The 25,912-nt window shown below is 39.5% G+C and overlaps 1 protein-coding gene across 8 annotated transcripts in view; it reads left to right on the top strand.

Annotated features, from left to right (window-relative positions):
• The window catches only part of robo1 (roundabout, axon guidance receptor, homolog 1 (Drosophila)), a 367,726-nt gene that overhangs the window by 291,757 nt on the left and 50,057 nt on the right, over positions 1 to 25,912 (top strand). For 5 of the 8 annotated variants that reach the window (XM_081615063.1, XM_081615060.1, XM_081615062.1 and 2 more), the window contains 8 exons: positions 1,773 to 1,930; positions 10,235 to 10,355; positions 13,038 to 13,176; positions 13,286 to 13,413; positions 19,674 to 19,682; positions 20,582 to 20,706; positions 21,422 to 21,593; positions 25,265 to 25,470. In XM_081615063.1, the coding sequence (XP_081471189.1) occupies positions 1,773 to 1,930; positions 10,235 to 10,355; positions 13,038 to 13,176; positions 13,286 to 13,413; positions 19,674 to 19,682; positions 20,582 to 20,706; positions 21,422 to 21,593; positions 25,265 to 25,470 (1,058 nt within the window). The remainder of the gene's footprint in view (positions 1 to 1,772; positions 1,931 to 10,234; positions 10,356 to 13,037; positions 13,177 to 13,285; positions 13,414 to 19,673; positions 19,683 to 20,581; positions 20,707 to 21,421; positions 21,594 to 25,264; positions 25,471 to 25,912) is intronic. The other 3 variants (XM_081615061.1, XM_081615059.1, XM_081615058.1) reach the window with 1 other exon arrangement.

Here is a 25,912-nt window from a genome sequence, read left to right as displayed (position 1 = left end):
ATATTTTAGCATATATGAATGAATGACTGAATGAATGAATGAATGAATGAATGAATGAATGAATGAATGAATGAATGAATGAATGAATATGATTTATTAATCGGAGAGGAAAATTCACAATCCCCTTTCTCATTAGAGATTAATTGTATTTAATATGCATTTTTTTGATTAACCAGCTAATATCGATTTTAGCCAAGTTAGAATTCTCTTTATGAATCGAAAGTGCGAGAACAGCATTAAAAATAGACTATTCTCTCAGCCGTGCTGTATTGAGCAGTTATTAATTATATCTATTCAGAGAAGAGACGCTGTAGTACAAAGTGGGGGAGCAGTTGCTGTAAATGTGATCTTAAATTTTATGGACAAAATAATTGGTGATATGTTAATAAACTGAATTGAAATGAACTTCTACACCTAAGAGTTACGTTAATTTTACCACCAGGTAGCACTTACCTATAGTGTTAAAATATGTCAGCATGTTGAAGCATGTTCCCGCCTAGTCACTGTTGGCCCTAAACAAATTGACACACTGGCCACTTCTGGCTAGCGGCTCTTTTTTTTTTTGCCACATTTCCAGTTGTTGTTCATCTAAAGCAACATTCAAACTTTATGGAGAGAATTTTGTTCGACTTTCAGTTTTCCTTATGGTTTCTCTGGTGGGTTCTGCAGGTTCAAAGCTTTCACTTGAGCTTTGAGTCATTTTTTGACGGTTGATGCATATAGTGGACAACTCTGGAGTATCGTGAACAAGATGTTCTAAACACTTAAGTGAGATAGTTTTAGAGAAAGATCTACAGCTGAAGTTTAATGTTTTGCTGATAAACTGCAATGAATTCCTCCTGAAGTCTTAAATATTGTAAGTTTACAGTATAAAGTAAAAGCCTTTGGGGTTGCTGAGGGACTGACGTGAGTACAGCAATGTGTAGATGTAAACTTATTCCTTTGTGCACACTTTCTGTCTTTGTAAGCCTTACATTTATCTTTAACTCTAAAGAGACTGGTGGCTGCACCAAATCCTCATACAAGTAGAATGTGACTCAGATTGTGTGATATAAATGAGGCAGGTAAACTGATGACTTGTGGTCATGTTTGCAATTTTTCACTGAAGGTCTCAAAAGAACACCAGAGTCACTCAGTTCATCATGTCAGAGCCACGCCATGTGGGACTGGTATGAATAAAACAGATCTGAGATTAAGAAGATGGCACCCCCCTTTAGGTTCGTAATGAAAATCCAAAGTTAAATCACCGCTTTCTTTTATCCCTTCCAGTTGGTATAATCTATGCGAGTAAAGCTGCCATTGTGTCCCTACCAAGACGAGAATGGAGGGGGATGAATATGATGTAGTTATTTCATGTTAGGTGATTGCAGGAGAGGGAAACATACAAGACCAGAAGAAGACAAAAAGTGATTATTGAAAACTGAAGTTTTCAGCATATGCTGAATGTATGAATGTATTTATGATTATTCTATTTGCAAGCCTATATGAGCCAAAACGAAGGTCAGGTCCATGAGAAATGCTGATGAGCAGTTATCACGTACCTGAAGGTTACATTTCTTTTAATGTAGTCCACATTGCATGCAGCACATCAGCGGAGATGTTTCAAAATGTATGTTAAAAAAAATCTGTGTACTGCACTGTGTACAGCATACTAAAAAGGATTAACCGTCAATGTTTCCCTCTTATGCTGTCTAAACATAGAAATAATTGTAATAGTTGTTTTTTTTCACAGTATTTCACTAAAATTATCTTTTCTTTTCTGTTTCTTGTAGTTCTACGAGACGACTTCAGGCAAAACCCTGCAGATGTGATCGTAGCAGCTGGAGAGCCAGCCGTCCTGGAGTGCCAGCCTCCACGCGGTCACCCTGAACCCACCATATCGTGGAAAAAAGACGGAGTCAATATTGATGACAGAGATGAGAGGATCACTGTAAGTACTTCACAACACCGTTTGTATTGTTGCAAATTTTGCACTGCTTATTTTATCATTGTGAGACTCATCGCCAATTTACAGTTCTTGTAAAGTTGTGACCTGCTGATACTGATTTATTTTTCAACTCTGATTTCTATTTACAATCATTACAAAAATTAAAAACATTTTACTTTGCCTTGATGGCCTTAATAGTAAGAATGACAGGAAGTCAATTTTATATATGATTAAATAAGGCAACGTCTAGCCACATAATTGGCTCTCATTTCCAGGGTCACAATTTTCACACTTAAGAGTACTGTTAGCACAAATTAGCAACACTCAATTTTATTTAGCTTGTATTTTCCCAAATTTCTGGTAAAGACCAGCATCTTGTTCTTTGCTTTGCTTTGTACAGAGGGTCTGGACCTCGACTATTGAGAAACAATTGCTTCCTGGAGGTGCAGACTCTGTTAAAGTTTTCAATTGTTCCCAAAATTACAATATGTATGTATTCATGCTAACGTTTGGCTGTCAGATATGTAATGCGCCACTTCCACTCTATGAAGGTTTCTGGACATTTCCTGCCCTTTAAAGAAAGTCTTGCTCTCGCTCTCTTTTAGGGTGTGTTTTTGCCAGCCTTGCTTTAATCAAACTCTAGTTTGTTTTCATAGAAAGTCTGGTTTGTTTGGGAATGAACTCTGGTCCACCTTATAATCTAGGTCTTGGTTCGGTTCAAGTGAACTCTGGTGTGGTACAAAATGCACATGTGCATGCCAAGAGAACTAGTGACCGCTCCAAAAGCAGGAAGTGGACTGTAGCACAGGGGATTCTGGGACAATACAACCTACTAGCAGGAGAAATAGATTGTCTTTTAACCAAGTCAAAAAAGAAATTCTACAACTGCCAAAATCTAACTCCTTTCCTTTTTTGTTTAGATTTTGTGAAGAAAGCTTAGCTCAGTGTCTTCTAAAGAGCTTATGTGTTGTTTCCCTCATCTGTTTATGGTCACTATCAGATGTGAAAACACCCTTAAAGTCACAATTAGTCACAATTACTCCACCAGACTGTACTGGTCACTGCCCAATTTCTTGTTGCATCTTTGTTTTTAATGACCCTGTGATGCAGGTAAAGAAAATCCTCAGCTGAAATGTTTGATTATTTTTGGATTTGTTAATGTAGGTCACAGTTAGTTCTGCTTCATTAGTCAGGAGCCTTGTATTGATTAAGATCTATTGATGAGATGGAGGAGGAATCAAAGGAGAGAAAGTTTTACTCAGCAGCTCTTCGGCTGTAGAATCCATGCAGCTATCTGCAATCAGCATTAATTAAAAGACCAGCAAAGCCAGCAACCTTTTATCAATTAGCTCCATGTGTGTTCTTACAAAAGATCTGAGCAGAATTTCTGTATTTGCTCTTTTATAGAGGACGTTGTTTTTTTAAATCTTATTTTCCAAGAATTCAACCAAACACACATTTATGCTCCAAATCGATAAATGATTGCTGTTTCACGAGCTGTCTTTACCAAAGAAATGTAAACAGTTTCCCAAATGAGAACAGTTAGGTTGAAAAGGGCTCCTAAACCAGGCAGCTATTGTTTATTTTCACTAAGAGCCACCGTGAAAGATTAGCAGACCATGCTTTGCTGCTAAAGAGCAAAACTGAAAGAAATGAGCAAGTAATCTAGTTAAAGGGAAGTATATATCATGCTTGATCTGTCACTGCAGATGCAGTGGAAATACACATGAAAGCATTTTGTTGGATGGGTTTATTCATCTCTTCTGTTTTAGGGAGATGACAAGAATCCATGCTAGATATTTAATCTGATAGAATATAAAAAAGAGCATCGTGATACCAAGTTGAAAACAGCAACTTTACATTTCCAAAAAAATTATTCTTAGTTTTTAATGCTTTGTTCAACTGTTATTATTCCACTTAAAACCAACATGCTTTTCCTCCATTTGATTATCTTTTTTACGTCACACTTGACATACTTTGAATGAAGATTGTGAACACTGCTGCCACCGCTGCGTGCTGGCCAAATGACACTGAATTGTGCTCTTGTAGCCTGTGGCGGGTGGCAGGCTCTGAGCAGCTGCTGTTGCTCACCATAAACTTCCCATCAAACACACAACCTCACAGGCTGTGCTCCCTGACGACCTTTTCAATCGGCCTGCTAGATGTCGTCTTTGACCGTCTGAAAATGTGTAATCAGCTGTGCTGATGGATGGCTGCCTGGATGCTGTCCTCTGGAGGGCCATGTCAGCAGAACTGGGAGAATCATGGGACATCGTCTAGAATTTGTTTATGTTACTGTAAATTTGGTGACTGGACGCTGCAGGAGGGGAGGGCAGGGGAGGAGCATGGAGGTCGGAATCTCCGACCTTCAGTTCAGTTCACTCTTTCTCCTTTGCAACATGCTGAAACGTGCGGTCTCCTTGGTGATCGTACTGAGGTCCTAAACCACCTGCAGACAGGATTTTATTTTTGCACATGGATGGTTTGTCATATAGGGATGTTCTGGTCATTATTTTTATCCCTCAACACACATCCAAACCAGTATTGGTATTTTGCGTCGCTAAGGTAATGGTGTGCAAAGGCAGTTAAACACTTAACTCACTTTCTAGATGCCGCAATCTCTCCTGTCCATTTTCCCTGAATGGGACAGATATTTTGTCCCAACCAGAGTTTCTGCAGGTCAGTTTCAATTTGCTGCTCTAAAATGGGTTTACCCACTTAAATCTGGGGCTTGTAAGTTTTATAAAAAATACGTTTTTTCATTATTTAAAATTACCATTATGTCTTGACAGTACAGTATAAGACAGATAATCTGTGGAAAAATTGAAGCTCCTTTGCTTTCTCCCTGTGGTCCTGCTGTCATCTGAACAAATACACTGTTCCACAGGAAACAACCAATCAGAGCCAGGAGGAGGATCTTAGCCCTGTCAATCTCCTTTGTGTACATGCTCCTCAGATCCTCCCCTTTGCTTTGGAAATATCATTTATCTCATTATGTTACATAACTCTAACAAAATATGTAAAAATATTATTTAATAAAAGTCACATACCCCAGCTTAATGTGTGATTTTTAATTTTCTGTCAATCTAAGTGTGCATTTGTTCATCATGTTTTAAAAAGTTTTATTTCTCCTGCTAACCATGTCTTCACTTGGAGCACCTTGTTGAAATGCTAAGTTAATGCTAGCATGTTTACCGTCTGTTTTAATATGACTTGTTGATAATTTGGTTCAAACATAAATCATTTAATTATGTTCAAACTAAACTTCATTGGGTCATCATACAGCTGTACATCTCATCACAGACAAAGCAGGTAGCATAGCACACACAGTCAATGTATGTTGTGCTACCCGCACAGGCAGATTTGAAAGGATTCTCACAGAGAAATGAGAAGTTATGTTGTTTAGCCACATACTGCTTCTGCTAGTCACGGCTGCAGAATTAGTCTATCAGGAACAAGGCGGAGGAAAAAAAAAGAAACAAAGAAACAAAAATCCAAGCACTTAAACCTTGTCAAATGTCTGCTTTACTCTAGAGCTTGTCAGGAGCATAGTAAACGACAGAAAAGCAGCACATTGTCCCCTTCCTTTTGTTTTATTGTTGTGGCTAATAACAAGCTTGGAAAATGAACTGCTGTGTGGATTTGAACAAACACGATTCTGAATGTGGGAGGTTTTACATTATCAGCAATGCCAAATGACATGAGACAAAAGGCGACAGGATAGAGCTGTCTACCTGTAATGCAGGGATAATAGTCAGATTGCTGGGACTTTCGACAGGCTTGTGCGCTGAGAGAAGAGAATGTGCACAGGCGAAAAAGAAGAGATTCACCGCATTCATCATCTTTAGCCCAGTCTCAGGGTTCCTGCTGCTCTGGCTCTCCACGTGTGCTGGGGGAGATAGGGAAACTACAGATATGCAGTGGCAAGAATCAGCATAGAATGGACTGGCCTTAAGGTGATCCTAATGCCAAAAGCCCTGTGGAAACCATGGTACACCTTCTTTCTGAGCTCTTTGAGCCGCCCTGACCCTGGGCCTTTGTGATTGTCACAGTATTTTAGCTGTTAAGCCTTTCCTCAAACAAACAGTAACATAATGATACTTCAAACCCTTCCAGCTCCACAGGGTGCCCTAAATAAGCCAGTCTTCCACTGCTTGTCTCCTGCTTTATTATTAATTTTAAACAGAGGGTGAAGGGCAGAGGAATGCCGCCAGACCATAAGATTTGTCCTTAATCTGTCTTAAGTTTCCTGATTCTAACCTCATGGACATGTAGACTAGCAGAGATGTCAGAAAATGTTGACCTTTCAAGATTTAAACCAAAATACAACCAATAGTATGTTTGGCTGTGTAGATGTTGTGTTTATGCTGATGTGCAGTGTTTTTTTGTTTGTTTTCTTTTTTCTTTTGGGGGGCAGGGGGGTTGCCAAAAGGTTCACCTTTGGTTCTATCTGTACAAAGCACCTTGTTCCACATGCTTGCTGTGCCCCCTTCCTGACCCTATTTGCAGTCTACCAGCAAACAGGGAAAACTGCATAGCAGGTGTTTTTTTTAAAATGCCAGCATCTGTGGCAAGTTTGGAAGCAGTGTGTCATTGGCTTAATCATGGTGACCTCATGGGTATATTAAGTGCTGTGTTGTAGATTCACCGGGGGGTCATAAAATGTGGGCAGTTCTAACACAACATTCCTCACTAGAAAGCCAGGAGACTTCAAATCCTGAACACCAAGGCTGTTGTCCTGCTACTTTTACACCTACACACCTGAATCAAATTGCTGAATCATCTCCTCAATAAACAGTCAAGTTCTCCAGAGTCACGCTCATAATCTCAGTATTTGACTCAGGTGTGTTAAAAGCAAGCACATGTAAAAGTTGCAGGAATCCAGGCCTCGGGGTCTGGATTTGAAAACTCCCTTCAATCATAGATCCGGTTATTTTGGAGCTGTGTCCCCATGCCAGGGCTTTTGTACCTTTAGATTTTCTGCCAGGAGTTCCCTAGATTTAACTCCATTCATCTTTGCTTCAACTATTGAAGAAAACTAGTTATATGACATGATACTGCACCATGTTGATTTCTGTCTCTTTTGAGCAGACCACCTTACTCAGTAAGGCTGCCGTGTTCTTCACATGGTTTGTGTCAGAATGTCCCATTATTAAAGGACAGCCAAAAGAACCTCATGGACACATTATGTGATGTGATGCACATCAACTGAGACATCACAGAATGTGTGGGATCATCCCGGCAACGGAGTTTTAACAAGGTAGTAACGGGCAGGTCAGACTTTTGTGATATAGTGTGTCAAGTTCTCTGTCAGTGCTTTTCTAATGGGGATATCGATTACATGCTTGCAGGGGGTAAAGCCGCTTCTGAAGGCTGATGTGTGCATTTAAAACCTTAAGCTCTATCTGAGCAGAGAGATCACTGGCACACCATGCTATTGTCTGCGTCTGTACTGACTGCCACGGTTGTCAGCTCACAGGGCTGCTGATGGGCCTATGCCGGGGCCCCTTTGCTGCCTTTCTGACTCCCTGAGAACAAAGCATCTCCTCTGGCCTGTAATCAAAGCCCTGGGAAATAACAGACATGATATTCACCTGGACAAACACACATTTACCAGCGGGTGTACATGTGTGTGTGTCTGTGCCGTTTACTTGATGCCAAGAAGAATGCTTTCAAAAAAAGTGTTCCCAGTTCAATGATGGTCTAAGTTGTTTGAGATGACTGGAGGAGCACTTGCAGTCCCAGCAGTGCCTCAGGTGTTACCTGAGGTGTTACCTGAGGCACTGCTGAGGGACCGTCCAAAGATTTGTATTTAAAATGGCTTACCCTGAGGAGGAACAGGCCAACTGACTGAGAACAATAGGAAGAAGCTAAAGAAATTCCTGTTTTTGCTTGTACAAGGACAAACATAAAAGTGCTGTAATCACTTCCTGAATATATTTCTGATGGTAAACTATTGTGTATATTGTCTCGTCTTATCTTTTGAACTTTTCCACATTTTGTCACATGTCTTTTAAGCTGAAGTTTGTGGCTGAACAGGAGGTAAAAAAGATTCATGGTTTTCAAATTGTTTTACAAAAATCTTGAAAATTGTGTTCATTTGCAAACAGGATTAGAGGGCACCCCTAGCTAAAACGTAACCTGTGCTAACCCTAATGGACTAAACAAAAACATCAGTTCTTCTATTGCAAAAGCACAATAGCAACATGGTATTTAGCTGAAGCTTATGCTAAAATACTAATTTCAATTAGCGCTCAAGTGAAATTATATCTGCCTTTGAAAGATTACCACCCTCCAATTTAAACTTGACACTATAGATTGCATGTTCAATAAGGTCCTTAGATATTGGATTTGTGTTTATATAATGTTCTACCAGCGGTGGAGAAAGTACTCAAAAGATTTACTTAAGTAAAAGTACAAATACACAGACAAAAATGTACTCAATTAAAAGTAAAACTACCACATTAACATTTGTACTTAAGTAAAAGTAAAAAAGTACTGGCTTTTAAAAATACTTAAGTATTAAAAGTAAAAGTACTTGCTGAATGGATTACCTAATCGCTAATATCATTAAATGTACCGATCGTATTTAATTTGAATACATTAGAAATGTGCCATTTTAATGAACAATGCCACAGATAAAGCATGTTTTTATTGTTTACTCTGTAACATAGTTTAGACTTAGATATGTGATTCTATGCATCATAATTTCAGGGATGGAAACATCTTGTCTCCTGTCCTAACATAACATGAACTTCACTTTTTTTTGTCACTAGTGGCATTTATTTTTTAAAGAAATCCAACAGAAACGGGATGGAAAGAAGGTGGGTGGGAGAGGTCATGGAACCGAGGGGCCAGTAGCAGAGTTGTAGTCAAGACCACCTATGCGAGACCAAGTCAAGACCAGCAACCCGTGCTACGTGACACAAACAAATTTACTTTTACCTATCAAAATTACTGCTCAAATTGATCTGAAAGATCTACGTTGCCATAAAAAAAACTAGATATTAAATACTTAAGAGCTGAAATAAATTTAATCAGTAAAGATCCGTCCAGAAGAATCGGATCGTTCCTGAATGTCATATCAATGCAGACTTTGGTCACAGCATTGTCCCATATTTGCGACACCTCAGTCAACACCTCCACACAATAATTCAGCCCATCAGTGACAACTTTTTTTCATCGCAGATGCAACATGTTTCTCTGTACAGCTAGCTAACACGTCCACAGATCTTACCTTTCTTTAAGCTTTCCTTCCAAGTGACGCTAAAAGTTGGACGAAGTCCCCACCGTCTGTGAAAGCGAAGCGCTGCTGATTTTCCATGTCGTTATATCAATTTATGCAGCGCTATTATATTACTGACGATTAGTCAGACGTCCCCTCCCGCTCAGAGGAAACCACTGCACATGTCTTGGAGCTTTGAGTGCAAGTAAAGGTGGATGCGATGGGTGACAACAGACACGTAAGTCACGTTAGTGCTCGGATTTTACCGCGCCACCTTAAGTCCGTGAACTTCACATTTTAACGGAAAAAAGAGCAATGCGACTTGGATGTGACGAGTAACGGGACACTTTTGGAAAAATGTAGTGAAGTAGAAAGTACAGATACTTACTGTAAAAATGTATCCATTATTAAATCTACTTAAGTAAAATACAGATACACAAAAATTGTACTTCCCACCACTGTGTTCTACATTGTCCATTTTTCATGTTTCTTGTTAGAAATAAAGTTATTAGGGAAAAAAAACGAGAGCGAATATGTGGAGAGGAAACAGAACTGCTGAGTCTTCACCTACTTCAAAATAAGAGCGTGGCTTGATCATCTATCACAACTTTATTACTACTTGAAGAAGTTGATAACCAATATGGAGGACCAAAACTGACATAAGAAATAAAAGCATAAATATATATTTTTGCTTTTATTTCTTAATATGTCAGTTTTGGTCCTCCATAAACCAAAAACTTCAACACAGAAAAGAAAATTAGTGCTGTTGAGGTTATCTGGAAAAATGAATATAGACGAAACAAAGTGTACCAAATATTTTCAAAGTTAGCAAAAGCGCAAGCAAAAAAAAATACCTCTGCTACTAGTTGATGTCTTTTATCATATGTCACTACCAGCTTTCCACATCTAAAGACTCAGTTGTTGTTGTTGAAAGTCTTCTTTCCAAACCAGCTTAACATCAGTCAGATTGGATGGATTTTTTGTTTCCTTGTGTCAAGAAGGCCTTAGTATGTCAATGGCAAACAGTGTAACTTTCTTCTTCTCCACATTTAGGTTCTAATTACCTTTTTGTATTCACTCAGATACGTGGAGGCAAGCTGATGATCACGAATGCCCGCAAGAGTGATGCTGGGAAGTATGTATGTGTCGGCACAAATATGGTCGGAGAGCGTGAAAGTGAAATAGCTGAACTGACAGTTCTGGGTAATTAAGCTTCTATTTTTTATTTCTCTCTTCTTTGCAGCATGCCAACCCATTGTCTGGTTAATTCTCTTCTTTTTGTTTGCCTGCTGTAAAAACAAAGTCCAGATGTTTAGTCTCTGACTTGCAGGGTACAAAATGATGTCGCTGACCTTTAGCCCACAGTGTGACATGACTCACAGTCTCTCTGTAAACCGGGTTCCTGGGCTGCTTATTGCAGCTTCATTTCTGTGAGCAGCTGGACTAGATTTTACATGAGTCACGTTTGACCCAGATACTCATCTGGGTCCTGAACAAAGCAGAGGTTCCTAATTACATCACTAACTGGCTCATAATATATCACAAGCTGTCATTAGAGCACCTATAAGAAGAATTTAGGTATTTTTATCTTAAATTTACAAAAGCTTAGCATCAAGTTCTTAGCTGTAAACTGTTGGGATGCGTGGATAAAGACAAAGTGTGAGCATTAGTTTAGGTCAGGTGTCCAGATGACAGATATTTGATCTTGGGCTCAGGTTTAAGGAGTATTCTGTGATTACAAACAATGTAACACACATCCAGGTGTTTACTTTTTCTTTCTTGTTTTTATCTATTTGCAATACATTCACAACTGTGTTTTATTCTGCTTTTGAACATGACATTTTTACGTGAAAAAGATTCTCAACCTGGGACAAAATGCTTTTTTTTTAAATTAATTTGAAGAATTTTGTCGATAAAACATGCCAAAAAGCAATTAGTGGAAACTGCTTTGTTTTATTAAATTCCTGTTGCGGAGCAAGTCAGTCACTGCCTCCATGCATTGCATGGCAGGCACCTATTATTCTACACCTAATAGAATGTCTCTTTATTATAGATAATTCATTTTTCTTCCGTCAACGTTAATGTGGCTCATACCGCTGCGTGTCCACCCACAAAAGTGGTATCAAATCATGCGGCTCGATGCCGAGAAGGAGCTTTTATTTTTATTGGGGATCGGAGTTACGATGGCGACGGAAAAAGTGAAAAACGAGCGAAATTTCCAAGTGCTGAAATGCAGAGTGTAACTGACACCAACTGCCGCTTTTTTAGAGTGAGAAACGGAGTGGAATTTTGACCCCAAAATTATTTTGAAATCGCAAAACTTGTACTATTGGTATGAAAGTTGGTCATGAAATCGCACCGAATGCCTGCTCCGGTAAAATGTTTTCGAAATTTCTCTAGGGCTTACGGTTTTCTGTCAAGGTGCTTCAGAACAAAGTGATGGGACAGGACTAACTGACGCTCCACCCCAGTGTTTTACATACATTTCTGAAAAATGTCTGAGCTCAGCGCACACCATATTTCTCTCATCACTGCAATTAGTGTGAATGACCTACATATATGAATCACCGGACTATCGGAGATGACAAATAGCCCTCTCATACGCTTCAAACGGTTACAGATATAAATTGCAGTACTATCGGAGACAAGAAATTGCCCTCTTATATGCTTCAAACGGTTTTTGGATCACTCTTGCGGATCCTGAACAGGAAGGAGCTGTTTGGACTCCTTTGTTCAGAAAAACTAACTGCTTCAAACAGTTAGAATTCAATCTCTCCCTGTGTGTCTCACTCACATAATAGTTGAGTTGCTCTTTAGAACTACAATGACTGAAGGTCAGAACTACAACATGGCGGAACTCTCAGATACCACACATTAGGGCTGAGCTGGCATTTAGAACTACTTGCTGTTTTGGGCATTATATAGCTGGACTGTTACACGTTGGATTAATGTGGCCATATGTAAGAGTAATGAAGCTTACTGAAAATTTCAAAATAAAATTCTGCATATTCCCTTCAGGTTAGTGCACCGCCATAGGCGTTGCAATAATATCAGCCTTTTTTATATTTTTTTTCCTCAGGATAGTGCTGCGCAAGGCAGTTCATTAACATTAGCACAAATGTTAGCATTAGCACTAGCATTTTACCTAAAGTTAGCTATTAGCTAATTTTCTCATTAATTAGACATGTTTAGTATACTGAATGGAGCAAGTAAAATTAAAACAACATGATCCTGTTGCTCTGCATGCTACTGCCAGCATTTAGGATAACGTTAGCATATTGGCTAATTTTAGCTTATGCATTAATTTTAGCATAATGAATAGTACAAGTACAGCTTAGTCAACATGCTTCTGCCTCACCACAGGTTATTGACTACATTGCAGCTTTCTTTAGCATTAATGTCAATTTTTAGCATCATAATGCTGGGTCTAAGCCAACGGGCAAACTTTGGCATGCCCCGTAAAATGTCTGCAGGAATTTTCTAGTTTTTCTAATTAATTTGCTGCTAATCTTGGCCATTTTCCTTAAAATATACATGTTGTGTCAGACTAAGGGAATTTCTAATTATTTTATTATGTGCATTTTGTTGAAAGACCCTTATGCAAATTACTATATACATTTTAAGATGGTAGAATAAAGAGGCAACTAAAAATGGGGAAAGCATATTGCAAAGGTGCGAGTGAACACAGTTCAAAAGTAGTTACTAATAAAATGATTGTCTGACTGGAAAATAATGACATTTGGTTTTGTTTTTGCAGTAAATAATCAACTTTAGTGGTATAAGTGCACAGAAGGATAATAATACTCACAGTCATAGCCAGCTAGCTTAATGGCTAGATAGCTAGATAGATGTCTTTGTCATTTATTTCCTGTTTTCTTTCTACAGAGCGTCCTAGCTTTGTGCGTCGCCCAAGCAGCACGGTGGTCTTAGTGGACCAAAGTGTGGAGTTTAAGTGCGAGGCTCGTGGTGACCCAGTTCCCACTGTACGCTGGAGGAAAGACGATGGCGACCTCCCGAAAGGACGGTATGACTCATCCAAGCAAAGACTCCTTTTTGATCCCTTTGTCTGCGCCTTGGGTTATTTCTGATATATTTGCAAAAAATTTTATTTGTTGGCACCTTTACATATCCAGATATGAGATCCGTGAGGACCACACCCTGAAGATCCGCCGCGTGATCTCCGCTGACGTAGGCTCCTACACGTGTGTGGCAGAGAACATGGTGGGCAAGGCGGAGGCCTCAGCCACACTCACCGTCCACGGTAGGCCACACCACAGTTCAATAACCCCTACAAGTCTAAAGTTTTACCCTGTTTTGGCTTTGCTACATGTGCTATTAATAGCCCCTTGGACAGCCGCTCTAAATTCATTTCCATTTTGAGTTTTAGTGCGGCTTGATTGAAAAGTAATTTAGCCCAGCTACAAAGCAACAATAGCCACCAGCATGGCTTCTATATGATCATCACTTTAAACTCTCTTCTCTCTCAATTAGCTGATTGATTTCTAATAAAAAAGAATGCTGAAATCTATAACGATTGTAGAGCTATTGCACATGGGAGCTCAGCACCAATCGATTTCATTTGCCTTATACAAGTGGTATTTCTCTAGAGGCACTTCGTCCCTCATGTTTTCAGAGTTACAGTTTCGTTTGTGAACCAATGAAATATATGCATGTGTCTCCTGTGGCCCTCTCAATCGGACCTCTTATTAACACGGTCAGCCTATAAAGCAGCTGGTCACAGAGTGTGAACATTCAGAAAGAAACCATTCAGAGAAAAAAGGGGGTGGGTGGGATCACCCCCCAAAAGTCTCCTGAGACTCAGGGGAACACAGGGGCCATTTAACAGCAAAACTAATGAGAATGTTTGGAGTCTGGTGAGACAAGAGGGGAGAGAAGAAGGGAGGAAGCTTTGAGCGCAAAGAATGAGGATTGGTTGGAGGGGATACGGTGAGGGCGAATGCCGGCGTTTGAGGGTTGGCTTGCAATTGATGCGGAACGGGTTGGGAATTGGGGCTGGGGGCGATAGTTGGGAGGTGGGGTGGTGGTGAAGAGAAATTTCTACAGTGAGGTCAGTCATATTAATGTCACCACCAGCAGAAATTTAAAGAGACAAGGCAACTCTTTTCATCTGCCAACCCCCTAGAAGGAAACACAGATAGCTCATTTTCACATGGCTACCCTTTACAATTATTTCCCACTTTGCTCAGTAAGACACCAAACCTTAGATTGGTTTGAGGCATAAGATTAGGTCCACCTGCCAATACGCCCATCAATATATCTCCTCTTATTGCTTTTTTTTCTCCCCCATTCTTTCTCTTCCCTTGATGAAAGGTTAGTTAATGAAAGGGAACTGCATTGATGCATGCCTCAATAAGCTGTTCTCCTGACTTAGAATCATATTTGAAATGCTAAACCCTCCCCTGTCCTCAGTGGAAATTAAATGTCCTAACCTCAGGGCAATTCCCTGCTGTCTGCATGATCATACTAAAGCACTGGCCCTCTTTCTTTCTTTCTTTCTTTCTTTCTTTCTTTCTTTCTTTCTTTCTTTCTTTCTTTCTTTCTTTCTTTCTTCATACATCATGCCTTTCCACTCGCAATCTGGTGAGAGTTAAATAGTGCAAATCCTTCAACTGTCTTTACTTCAGCCAAGAAAACTCTCTTGCCACAGTTATGAAGAGGAATGTTTAAAAAAAATGATGGCATGGCAGGAATCATATTGTTTAAATCAGATGCTGACTGATGCCCAGAACAATTTCCACTCTCTCCTCAGAGTGAAGTTTAAGCAGGCCGGGATGCACAGAGGCCAGCGAGGCTGTGGGTAGAGAGTAGTCCAGCTAATTAAAGGCAAGCGGGCCGCAGTCCCACGCTCGGAAATGACATGCTTCTAATTACAGACGCGGGCACAGGGATGGAAAGAAAAGCTGGGTAATTGTAGGTCTAAATGGGCCAAAGCAGAAGGGACGATGTATAGGTAGTGGGATGTCGCTGTAGTAGTGAAGAAACCTGTGATGTGGGGAGCAACAGTTTAGTTTGTCGGTTTAGCGGCCGCCGCCGTCAGCCTGCATCAAATCTCCAGAGTCGGGCTTTGTTGCTTAGCTTCTGCGACAGAGGACCCGTGCTGCAGAATAACAATAATTCAGAGGTAAAAAATTGCTCTCAAAGAGGCTTATGCCAGGGGTGTCAAACTCCAGTCCTGAAGGGCCGCTGTCCTGCAGTTTTTAGATGTGCCACAGGTACAAAACACCTGAATCAAATGGTTTAATTACCTCCTCAGTTCTCCAGAGCCTTGCTAATGACTTAATTATTCTATTCAGGTGTGGTGCAGCAGAGGCACTTCTAAAAGTTGCAGGACACCGGCCCTTGAGGACTGGAGTTTGACACCCCTGGCCTATGCTAATCGACTCAGTAGCTGAGACGCTGAAAAATGAACAATTGAAGATTTTGCAACTATTGTTTTGGAAAACGAAGACTCTCCTTTGTTGTTTTTGCAAATCGTGTTTTAAAGAATTTTGAGTTTTATTTATTTAGTCCACAACTTTCAGTTTTATGCTTGCCTAGCTCAAAAGGGGTCGTTATCCTACCAAAGTATTGAAAATGCTTCCAATGTGAGAATTACAAATACGATAACTATTTGCACAAAGTGTTTGAATGCCATGACTCACTAACCGTCAACCACTCTTAATAATAATACATCAGACGCTTTTTATGATACTCAAAGAATGTTTTCTTCAAATGTTGGACTACAATGTTATTTTATTGTCTATTTGATAGAGACAGATACACGAAACATAGATCAATGCCTGCATCACAATGTTTACTGCATAGCTAATTTGCAACACTCATCTCTAGAAAACTTAAAATGAAGAGTTGAGGTCTGTTTTGTTTTTTTTTTGTTTTTTCTTTTGCTTTTTATAAAACCTTTTATCTGGGGAAATAAATACATTTACTTGGAATCAACTTCACTTTAACATTGTTAGAGTACAGTAATTACGGATGCATGATATATCGCCATTGATATCGGTATCAGTCCAGTACACAAAACTGGGATGACATTAACAACCAACATTTATTTCCATCGTGTTGCTGAACGGGAGCAGAGGTTGGTCCTTTGGTTTTTGTTTGGTCATGTGACAGTGATAGGGATGTAGCAAAGGATTGTGGGGAGTTTAACTGAAGCAATGGTGAAGTCAGATTTATCAGCAATTATAATTGATTGAGGTGTTTTTATTTTAAGCTGTCGAAAAGGTAGTGAAATATGTATAAAATTAGTAAATATCAGCTGTCGGCTGTAAAAGCAATATTAATGGATATCGATAACAGCCCAAAATTTCATATTTTGGGCTTTCTAAGAGTAAATAAAGATCAGAGCAAACAAAAAAAAAATCATTGTGGGGTTCCTCAAATGCACATATTTGTTCAACATCTACAGCTCTGGAAAAAATTCAGAGACCACTGCAAAATGATCAGTTTCTCTGATTTTACTTCTTATAGGTTTATGTTTGAGTAATGAACATTGTTCTTTTATTCTATGAACTACTGACAACATGTCTCCTCAAATAATGCAAAGAAAACAAGTTCATATTAATTTAGAAACAATGATACTAATGTTTAAACTCAGGAAGAGTTCAGAAATCAATATTTGGTGGAATAACCAGGAGGTTTTCAATGGGGCTCAGAGCAGTGGACTATTCATTCTAGAGCTGCACACTTCAGAGGGGATTCCTCTCACCTTCTGTGGTCACATTCTCAGTGAACAAAGACAACACTGTGGAAGTGGCGCTCGGGGCTATTTTTCTTTCAAACGGCTCTGCTCCCACAACGAACTCAATCAGTGAATTATTGTTTCACATGCTTGTTTATCAGCCAGCTACAACTCCTCTGGACTTATAAATATGTCAAGAAAAATATTCACGTGATTGATCGAACCAACACATAATCGGCCAAGTCACTTTCCGTATTTATGGCTTCATTGTGAAGCCGTTAATCTAAGCCACGGCAAAGATCTCTTTTTTTCAGTCAACATATACGAACGATTTCAAAATTAGATGGAAGTTTTTCTGTGTCTGGCGCGGTCAGATAATGTTTGCTCCATGTGTGTGTGAGTTGTTTTTTTTTTTTTTTCAAATTAAGCTTCATCAGTAAATGGCATGTTTCTATAAATGAGTTGTTCAGACTGCATTGACAGTTGCGGTCTGAAAATCAGTGTGTTATTTTCTTTCTCAGCTGGCTCACTTTGCTGTTGGCGCTGATTTATGTGTATAGAAAGTCTTGAAAAGAGTTATGGTCCCCAGAGCAGTGTTGCTAATAACCCATGTAAAGGGACTGGATGGCGGCTTGGAGCTGGTGCCAGCAGAGTGTGAATGAGAGGAACTTTTTTTGTTAGCAAACGTTTTGCTGTTCTAGTGGTGATAAACGGTGAAACCTGTTTGGGTGAAATGGTTTTTCATAGAATACAAGCTAAACATCGTTTGTAAAGATGGGACATTATCTTTCAAGACTGAGCACATGTAGGGGAGTGACCTTTGACTGGACCCCCAAGGCTGCAATCATGACCTCAGCTACAGATTTGTTTTTGTGTTCATCTGACCTGATCATTGAACTGTTATTTCTGACGAGAGACGGAGCATTTAAAGCATGCTGTTACAGCGATCAATGGATTATTAGAAGGGTTTCATATACAACCTGACTCCTGAGGTGTTGGGGATTTGTACTTTCTAATTAATCGTTTTATTGATAAGGTTCCTCCTAGAATCTGATCAACACAGAGTTTAATCCAAACATTTTTAGGTCTGGTGAAATATGGGAAAAAGAATGGAAATAACATAAATATAAATATTTTCTTCCAAAATTTAGTGCCTGTTTTATTGTCAACTAAACCCGTCCGTCCGTCCATCTATTAATTTTTTCCCCTATATTCCATCTATTTTTTCATCTCTTTCTCTTCCATCTATCCATCCGTTAGTCTGAAATTAACATAACACTGCTGTTATGAATACAGAATCAACTGCAGTTTGTTCATGGAAACGTGTCAGTACCTTTAACAGAAAATCTCCCTCTGTGCTAAAAACCAACAGGAAGCAGAAACTATTCAGCCGGTTCAGGCTCTCTTCTCACTCGTGGTCCGCAACTGTGATCAGAAGCAACATGGTAGAGGTTAGGTTACTTCATTAAAGGCTTAGACACATATGAATGGTTATAAAAAGGGGAGGGTGTGTTTGCGCGCGTGTACGTGCGTGTGAGAGGGGTGTCTCATGATGGTCCGTATCTAGGCCCACTGGCACACAGATAGACCTGAGCGTCTTGCATCGGGAGTGTTTGATGTGAGTCTTATCAGCATTTTAAAGGCCAGCTATAGGCAGCGGGAGGAGGAAGGGTCCGACCATTATTCTGACCGCCAGCGTTTGTTTCTGAGGAAGCCGCTGAAACAAACAGATTAGATAAGGTGAGCGATTGACCAGAGGGGGATTTAGGACCAGCGAGTGACAGTTAACCTTCACCTTGTGTTTTTATGGACCCGCTTTAAATATGCAAAGCTGTGTTTTGGGAACTAAGATATAGCAAACCAGAGAGGTCCTAAAAAAAAACAAAAAACTTTATTAGAGTTCTTCCTTTGTTAGCACCTGGGTAATCAGAAAATCTGTTGCAAGCTGCAAAAGACTTGAGACTGAGGTGGAAATTCACCTTCCAGAAGGTTGACAAAACCTAAACATCAAGCTAGAGCTTCAGCTGACTAATTTAGATCAAAACTTACACAACTCTGGAAACCCCACTGAACCCCACTGAAAATCTCCTGGTTATTCCACCATTTCTGAACTCTTCCTGAATTCATACATTAGTTTTGTTTCTAAATGAATATGAACATATTTTATTTGCATTATTTGAGGTCTTAAAGCACTGCATCTTTTTTGTTGTTTTGACTATTTCTTATTTTCTACAAATAAATACTAAATTGTAGCTTAGAATTTTGGAGACGTGTTGTCAGTAGTTCATAGAATAAAAGAATAATGTTAATTTTACTCAAACGTGTACCTATAAAAAGCAGAGAAACTGATCATTCTGCAGTGGTCTCTTAATTTTTTCCAGAGCTGTATGTGGGATAGAATGGTCCAGTCAAAGTTCAAACCAAAATTCAGTAGTGAATTTGTGGCAAAACTGAAATATGTGTGGTTACAAAAATAACGTTGAAAATCATTTTGTCCTGTATGAGGTTCATATTCATATTTATGGGATTTATCCAAATAAATTGTGTATTTTTGCTTCAAATTGTCCTAACTGTAAAACAATTTAAATGCTTTCTTGTTTGTATCCTGATAACCCAGCCTAATACTTCTGTCCATAGGGTTTCCATGAAGGATGAAACATGTATATTTTGTTCCCACAGGATGAAAACAACATGATCATTTATATCTTTGGAGATCATGCTGTTTTTCCCTTATCTTTCATTTGTGTTGTCATGCTGTTTTTATTTGGTTATTCATTCTGGCATTTTGTCTTTTGTGTTTTTTTTTGTTTCCTTTTTAGTCGTGTCTGGTAAGTTGAAATGTCACCCGTCACCTTTTCACCACCCTGACAGAGACAGGAAGGTGTCACAACCCCCCCTACATTCTTCACCCATCACCTCCCCACCCTTCAATCAGCAATCATGTTTCTGTTGTCACGGGCAACGGGGACAAAAGGACATTAGAGGGTAAAAAAAAAAGCTCATCTTGTGCCTCCAAGGTAATGCTGCATCAGTTCATTCTTTTATTTCCCCCCCATTTTTAAACACCCCATCACCAAAAATAAAAAATAAAAAAATATATTAAAAAAATCATCTGGTACTTATAGACAAAATGTGTTCATATCTTAGGTGATAGTTTTGATATTGCATTCTTGTATTTATTATTCAGTTTGTGTTTAAAAATGACAAAAAGTTGATTTTAGGCTTTTGTGTTAGAGGACACAGTCAGAGTACGTTTAGCCTATTAAACCAGTGTCACCACCGAACTGCATGGTTGTCGTTTGGCTATAACGGCACTCTTTATTTGAGCTAGAATTTGTCATTAAGATGCATGAACACAGCATTCTGGTGAGGCCTACACCATTGGAAGTTGTCAGCTTGGACAGATGGCTCAAATTAATTCCCCATTTCCATGTAAATTTTAATGCTCCATAGCTTTGCACATGCAAATGAGCAGTATGGAAGTAACTATTGTTTTTTTATATTTATTACATCTATCATGTGTGTATATTTTGGCTTTAAATACTACACTCTAATTTGTTGTTGCCATGCAGACATTTGAAACCAAGCTGTAACAAATTTGAATACAGGCAAATTTCTCTTGTCTTCCATTCAAATAATGGATGTGTGATGGTATATTTTGTGCTGTAGTGATGTTGTAGTGTGTTTGCCTAAACTGGAGTTAACCATTGGCATGGCTGTCCTGCAGTGCCCCCAGCGTTTGTGGTGAGACCGAGGAATCAGGTGGTTGGAGTTGGCAGGACGGTGACGTTCCAGTGCGAGGCCACTGGGAACCCACAGCCGGCCATTTTCTGGCAGAGGGAAGGCAGTCAGGTAAAAGGAAGAGCAAAGTGTTAAATATTTCAGTTTCATTTTAAATGTTTTCAGCTATTTTTCACATTGCAGCCCAAAGCTTTACTGGTTGTGCTGGACTTCCATTTATTTTTCACTGTCAGAGTTTAGGGGATTTGAATTTAAAAAAAGCAACCATTTCACAATATTAGTATGTAAAATTCATGTAAAATCCAACCAAAATACACTAAAGTTTGTGTCTGTAATGAAACTGAGACCTAGTCTACAGGTAGCCAAATATGGGGAAACAAATCCATTTTTATGCAGGTTGGCCTTTCATCCACAAACGAAACTGTTTAATATAACTAAAAGCAATTATTTCTAAAACCTCAGATGTTGCTAATTAACAGCAATTACACCAATATATATGTCCACACAACTGAACCTTCTGGCACCATGTTTAATTCCTAACAGGAAGCTCTGGTTGATTTGAAGCAGTCTGACTAGCTGATGGGTTGCACAGCGGATTTGTTTTTATCTGCAGGTTCATGCAGATAAAAACTTTCTGAAACCAGTCCTGTGTGTACAATATATTTTTTAATGATGTGGCCCATCAGTTGTATCCGGATACTTGTGTAGAAACGTTAAAGGGTGTGAAGATTTTATTTTTTAAAGCACTGTATGCAGGCTTGTAGGATCAATATTATGGCACATCAAGGCTGTTTTTTCCAAAGCCTCTGTTCTGGTTTTCTTACAGAACCTCCTGTTCTCCTACCAACCACCTCAACCCTCCAGCCGGTTCTCTGTATCTCAGACCGGGGATCTGACCATCACAGACGCAGAGCGCTCCGACATGGGATACTACAGCTGCCAGGCTCTGAACATTGCTGGCAGTGTGATCACCAAGGCCCTGCTTGAGGTTACTGACGGTAGGAAACCATTTATCTTTAAGCTACTTTCTAAACTTTTCTGTAAAATGAACCAAAATGATTTTACATCTATTATTCTTTTATCTGTCGCAAATATTCAGAAATGCAACTATGTACCTTTTGATGGTGCAGACACACAGTACATAGTATTATGCAATACTATTTACTATTATACACTAATATTATTATTTACACATGCACAAATAGCTGTTGAGTACAGAAAATCATTTTTCCCCATCATTTTGGTGCCCGTTTAGTCCATATGCATATAAAGGATATCCACTTTTTGTAGCACTGTAAATATGCACTGAAACTATTTGGACAAATTCAAACATGAACACAGATTTCTACCACACTATTTTGTTTGACAGAACTTTGCATCATAACTTGGGGTAATCTGAGTCAAAAACACACACGCGCATACATGCGCACACACACTAAAAGCAAAGTGAGCCATGGCTCTGGATGCAGCTTGAACACACAAAGCAGATTTTGATTATTTTCTCTGCAAATTACTACAAAACTTTGTATTTCGTGAAATTCTGAAGTGCAAATCCATACTTTTAAATTACCCAGCTGTGTATTTTTTATTTTTTTTTGGCTGTTAGTGAAAAAAGCAAGACACACACCACTGGACAGTTTCATTAAAGACCTTGACTACACACAGCAAACCGTGGGAGAGAGTTAATATCACAGAAAGGGAAGTTGATATATCGGATCTATTGGAATTTGAGATAATCTAAAGCTTGTGAGTACAACACTGTTCATCTGTAATGTTGTGGTTGTGCTCCAAAGCATATTACAATCCGTGTTGAGGTTTGTGAGGTTTGGTCTGGCCTGTTCTGAGTGTTCCTGTCAGGAGGTTGAGACTCTCTGGTGCCTTTGCATCCAGACCCATGGCTCACTTTCTTGCTGCTCTGGCTTCATGCTGGCTAATGTCTCCTTCAGTATTCCATGCTTGGCTTGATTCTGTCTAACATCGGGAGACTGCGGCCGTGTGGTGAGGCCTGGGCCGGCCCCTCTAATTACGCAACTTAGCCAATCGCCGCCGGCCACGTGGACGAGCCGGTTCTGTGGGACCGGGTTCTGCTGGTCCAACAGATATCTGGGCAGTCACCACTCCATCTATGACACACCTAGATTCATCCCCTCATTTACCAGAATGTCCCTCCTCATTAAAGGCCTACAATGGAATGCTCTATCTCCCTGGCTGCTCTCCTGTTTCTCATTCTGTCCTGCTCTCTGGATAATAATAACAGTTATTAAAGTGAGCGGGCCACTCTGAGGCCAACACTTCTCCGCAGGCAGATCTGGTAATAACAGGTCATGCTGACAATGTTTTAGTAATTGTACCAACCCCTTTACACAAAAGCGGAGACAAAGCAGCTGCAGATTACACTGCAACACATTTCCAAAGATCTATGCACACATAAATACATCATTATATGTTGCTTTACTGTGTTTGCTATTAATTTAAGCTTCCCTCTGTGAACGTAATTTGCAAGTAAATCAGAGGAGTAGACCGCAACGGTCATCAGTAGGACTATGAATATTAATAATGACAAGAGAGACGGAGGCAACACTACGTGGGAACATGATGAATCGCACACGGCACAGAGCAAATACAGTGAATGAAATTTATTAAAGTTCCTCCTTTGCGTCTTGTCTTTCTGCGGACTGAAGGATGCCAACTACCAAGATGTGACAGATTTTATGTGGCAGATTTAGCTGCGTCAGCAAGCTTTTTACAGTCATTCAAACAGTTATTTCTCACATTTAACTATAAATGAACTATGTACAGATTAAAATATAAGTATATGTTTTTGCTTCAGTTTCACTTCCCAAACCTAGGAAAGATTACTGCTAAAGTGATATTGTCAAGAAATCACTAAAATAGAAACTGTCTGAGAACTTGAAATAGATTTAAAGGCAAACACAAAATTCCTGATCTCAAAATTTTAAAAAGACATCAAAACAGATGACAAGGTATGAACATTTATCTGGAAAGACTTACAAAGGTTTTATTCAAAGGCTTTGTTCTACGCTTTGCTTCGTTCAGAGGGTCTGGTCCCTTGGTTATTGAAAAACGATTGCTTGCTAGAGGTGTAAAATTTTAGCCAAACATCGTTTCTTGAATTTAATGCACCAGTTCAAGCTTGCCAGAAATTGTGTGCACTGTAAATAACCATCCTCCACCATGATATGAGAAGTGCTGAGCTGAATGAGGCGGCTCTTGATGTTAGTTCAATATTTGGAGGCATTGCCAACGTGGACTGAACGGTTTCGCTCACTTCCTCCACTGCCGTTGCCAAACTACAGGCAGACTGCAATTCTAAAACAGCTCAGAAAATCAAAGTCCTCATTGACTACTTACCCTTCTGTTTGCTGATTGGCTTGGCTGAAATTTTATTGGAAGAATTCAGCTCAATTGGAGAAATTCCAGATGGAGCACTGAAGGGAGATGAGAATCAAGTGGAATTGCATGAGAAGGCAATGACCTTCCTTTCAACCAGAAAAACGTAAGGAATGTCTGGTTACGTCAGTCACTTAGCATAAACGCTAAACCACAAAATTAAGACGAACCATGAATACCCCCTTAAAAATAAACCAAACAATAAGACAAACCCTGCAGTTATTTAATCAGTTTTGAACTGTTTAAAACACTCAAATGTGGCAGAAAGAACCAATTCTAATTAAATCAATGTTTCAAAGTGCTCAAGTAGATGGGAACCTGAGCAAAAAGAGAGGCAGAACCACTTCAAGAAACAAGTAAAGAAGTCTCGATGACTCCTACTGAAGCGTTTGGTAACGTTCTGGATGACACCAGTGAATTATGAATAATCCTGTTGGGAAGAGCGGACCTGAATTCCTCCATGGTGATGTAAAAGACTAATTGCCTGTTGCTGTAAGCACTTGATGGCAGTTGTTGCTGCCAAGGGTGGCATAGTTTAAGGGATGATTACGTTTTCACATTAGGCCTGAATGGTTTGAATAGATTTTCCTTTCCCTGGTTAAAGAAATGAATAAAAGAAGCAGCATATTTTATTCATCTATTTACTGAGGTGATCTGATTAAAATTTGGTTGAGGATTGGAAAAGTTGAATCGTAACTAGCAGGCCAAAAGAGAGGAAGTTGATCAGGGGGCATAGACTTTTTTTTTTTTTTTTACATCTACCTACCTAGAAATCATATAAGTACAGCACCATTGCTTTAATAAACTTAAAGCAATGGAACACATAGAACACATAATTTATGTGTTCTGATGAGTTTTTAAGCCTTTTTTTGTTTCTTTGTTGTGACCCAGGGGAGGGGGCTTATGCCGTGATGCATACCGCTAGGCTCCTGATTGAAAAGGAAACGAAGCTTTTCATTTTAATTCTCAGCAATTATTTGGCCAGCATCAACGCCTGCTGCTGAATGATAAAAATAAATAAAAATTGCTTCCAGTTCTTAAAAATCTAACTTAATTCCTTTCCTACGATCTGTTTTCCTATTTTTGTGTCGCTGCTCTCTGTTTGTTCAGGTCCCACTCTCCTCTACTTTTCGTGTTTGCTTTTTTCTCCAGCTGGATATAATTGACTAAATCCCAGTTTCCTTTCACCTGGCCACACCATATTAGCAGCTTCCACAGCTTCTCGTAATTGCCCGTTTTCCTTCCTCTGTTCCCCCAGTTGTGTCAGACCGCCCGCCACCAGTTATACGACAGGGGCCCACCAATCAAACGGTGGCTGTGGACGGAACCGTGGTCCTGAGCTGTGTGACATCTGGTAACCCTACACCCACCATCCTCTGGAGGAAGGACGGCGTTTTAGTGTCCACACATGACTCGAGAGTCAAACAGCTGGACACGGGCGTGCTACAAATACGATACGCAAAGGTAAGGCAGCTGGTTCCAGGTGACAATTGGGATTTTATGTGCGTCTGAAGTGGAAAAAAAAATGGTACCTTGTTTTCCAAAATTCTATGCGGCATTCCCATCCCCATTTCCTGAGCCGTTACTTTATAGAACCAGTTTTTATGAAAAGCTGTTGATCTTATGGTGTATATCACTATCTGCTTTGCAGCGAAAGATTGTATCACGAAAATTATATCACGTTAAAAGACAATTGACTAAAATTAACACATTCCGAGTCCTAGCCCCAAAATATAAGACTTTTCCCTTTTGGAGTATAAGACGTAGATTTACCCTACTTGGTTTTTCTATTAGATTCCAAGTTCCATTCCAGGAGGTTTTAAAGTTGTCCATGCTCTCCCCATAATGAGCTTGGCAAACCCCTGCTGGTTGGTAAATAAAGCATGTGTTTCTGCCAGCACCCGGC

The sequence above is a fragment of the Poecilia reticulata genome, chromosome 13, assembly GCF_904066995.2.
Source record: "Poecilia reticulata chromosome 13, P_reticulata-male-v2, whole genome shotgun sequence".
NCBI lineage: Eukaryota > Metazoa > Chordata > Actinopteri > Cyprinodontiformes > Poeciliidae > Poecilia > Poecilia reticulata.
The sequence above is the reverse complement of the archived record's forward strand: the minus strand, read 5'-3'. Positions and strand labels throughout refer to the sequence as shown.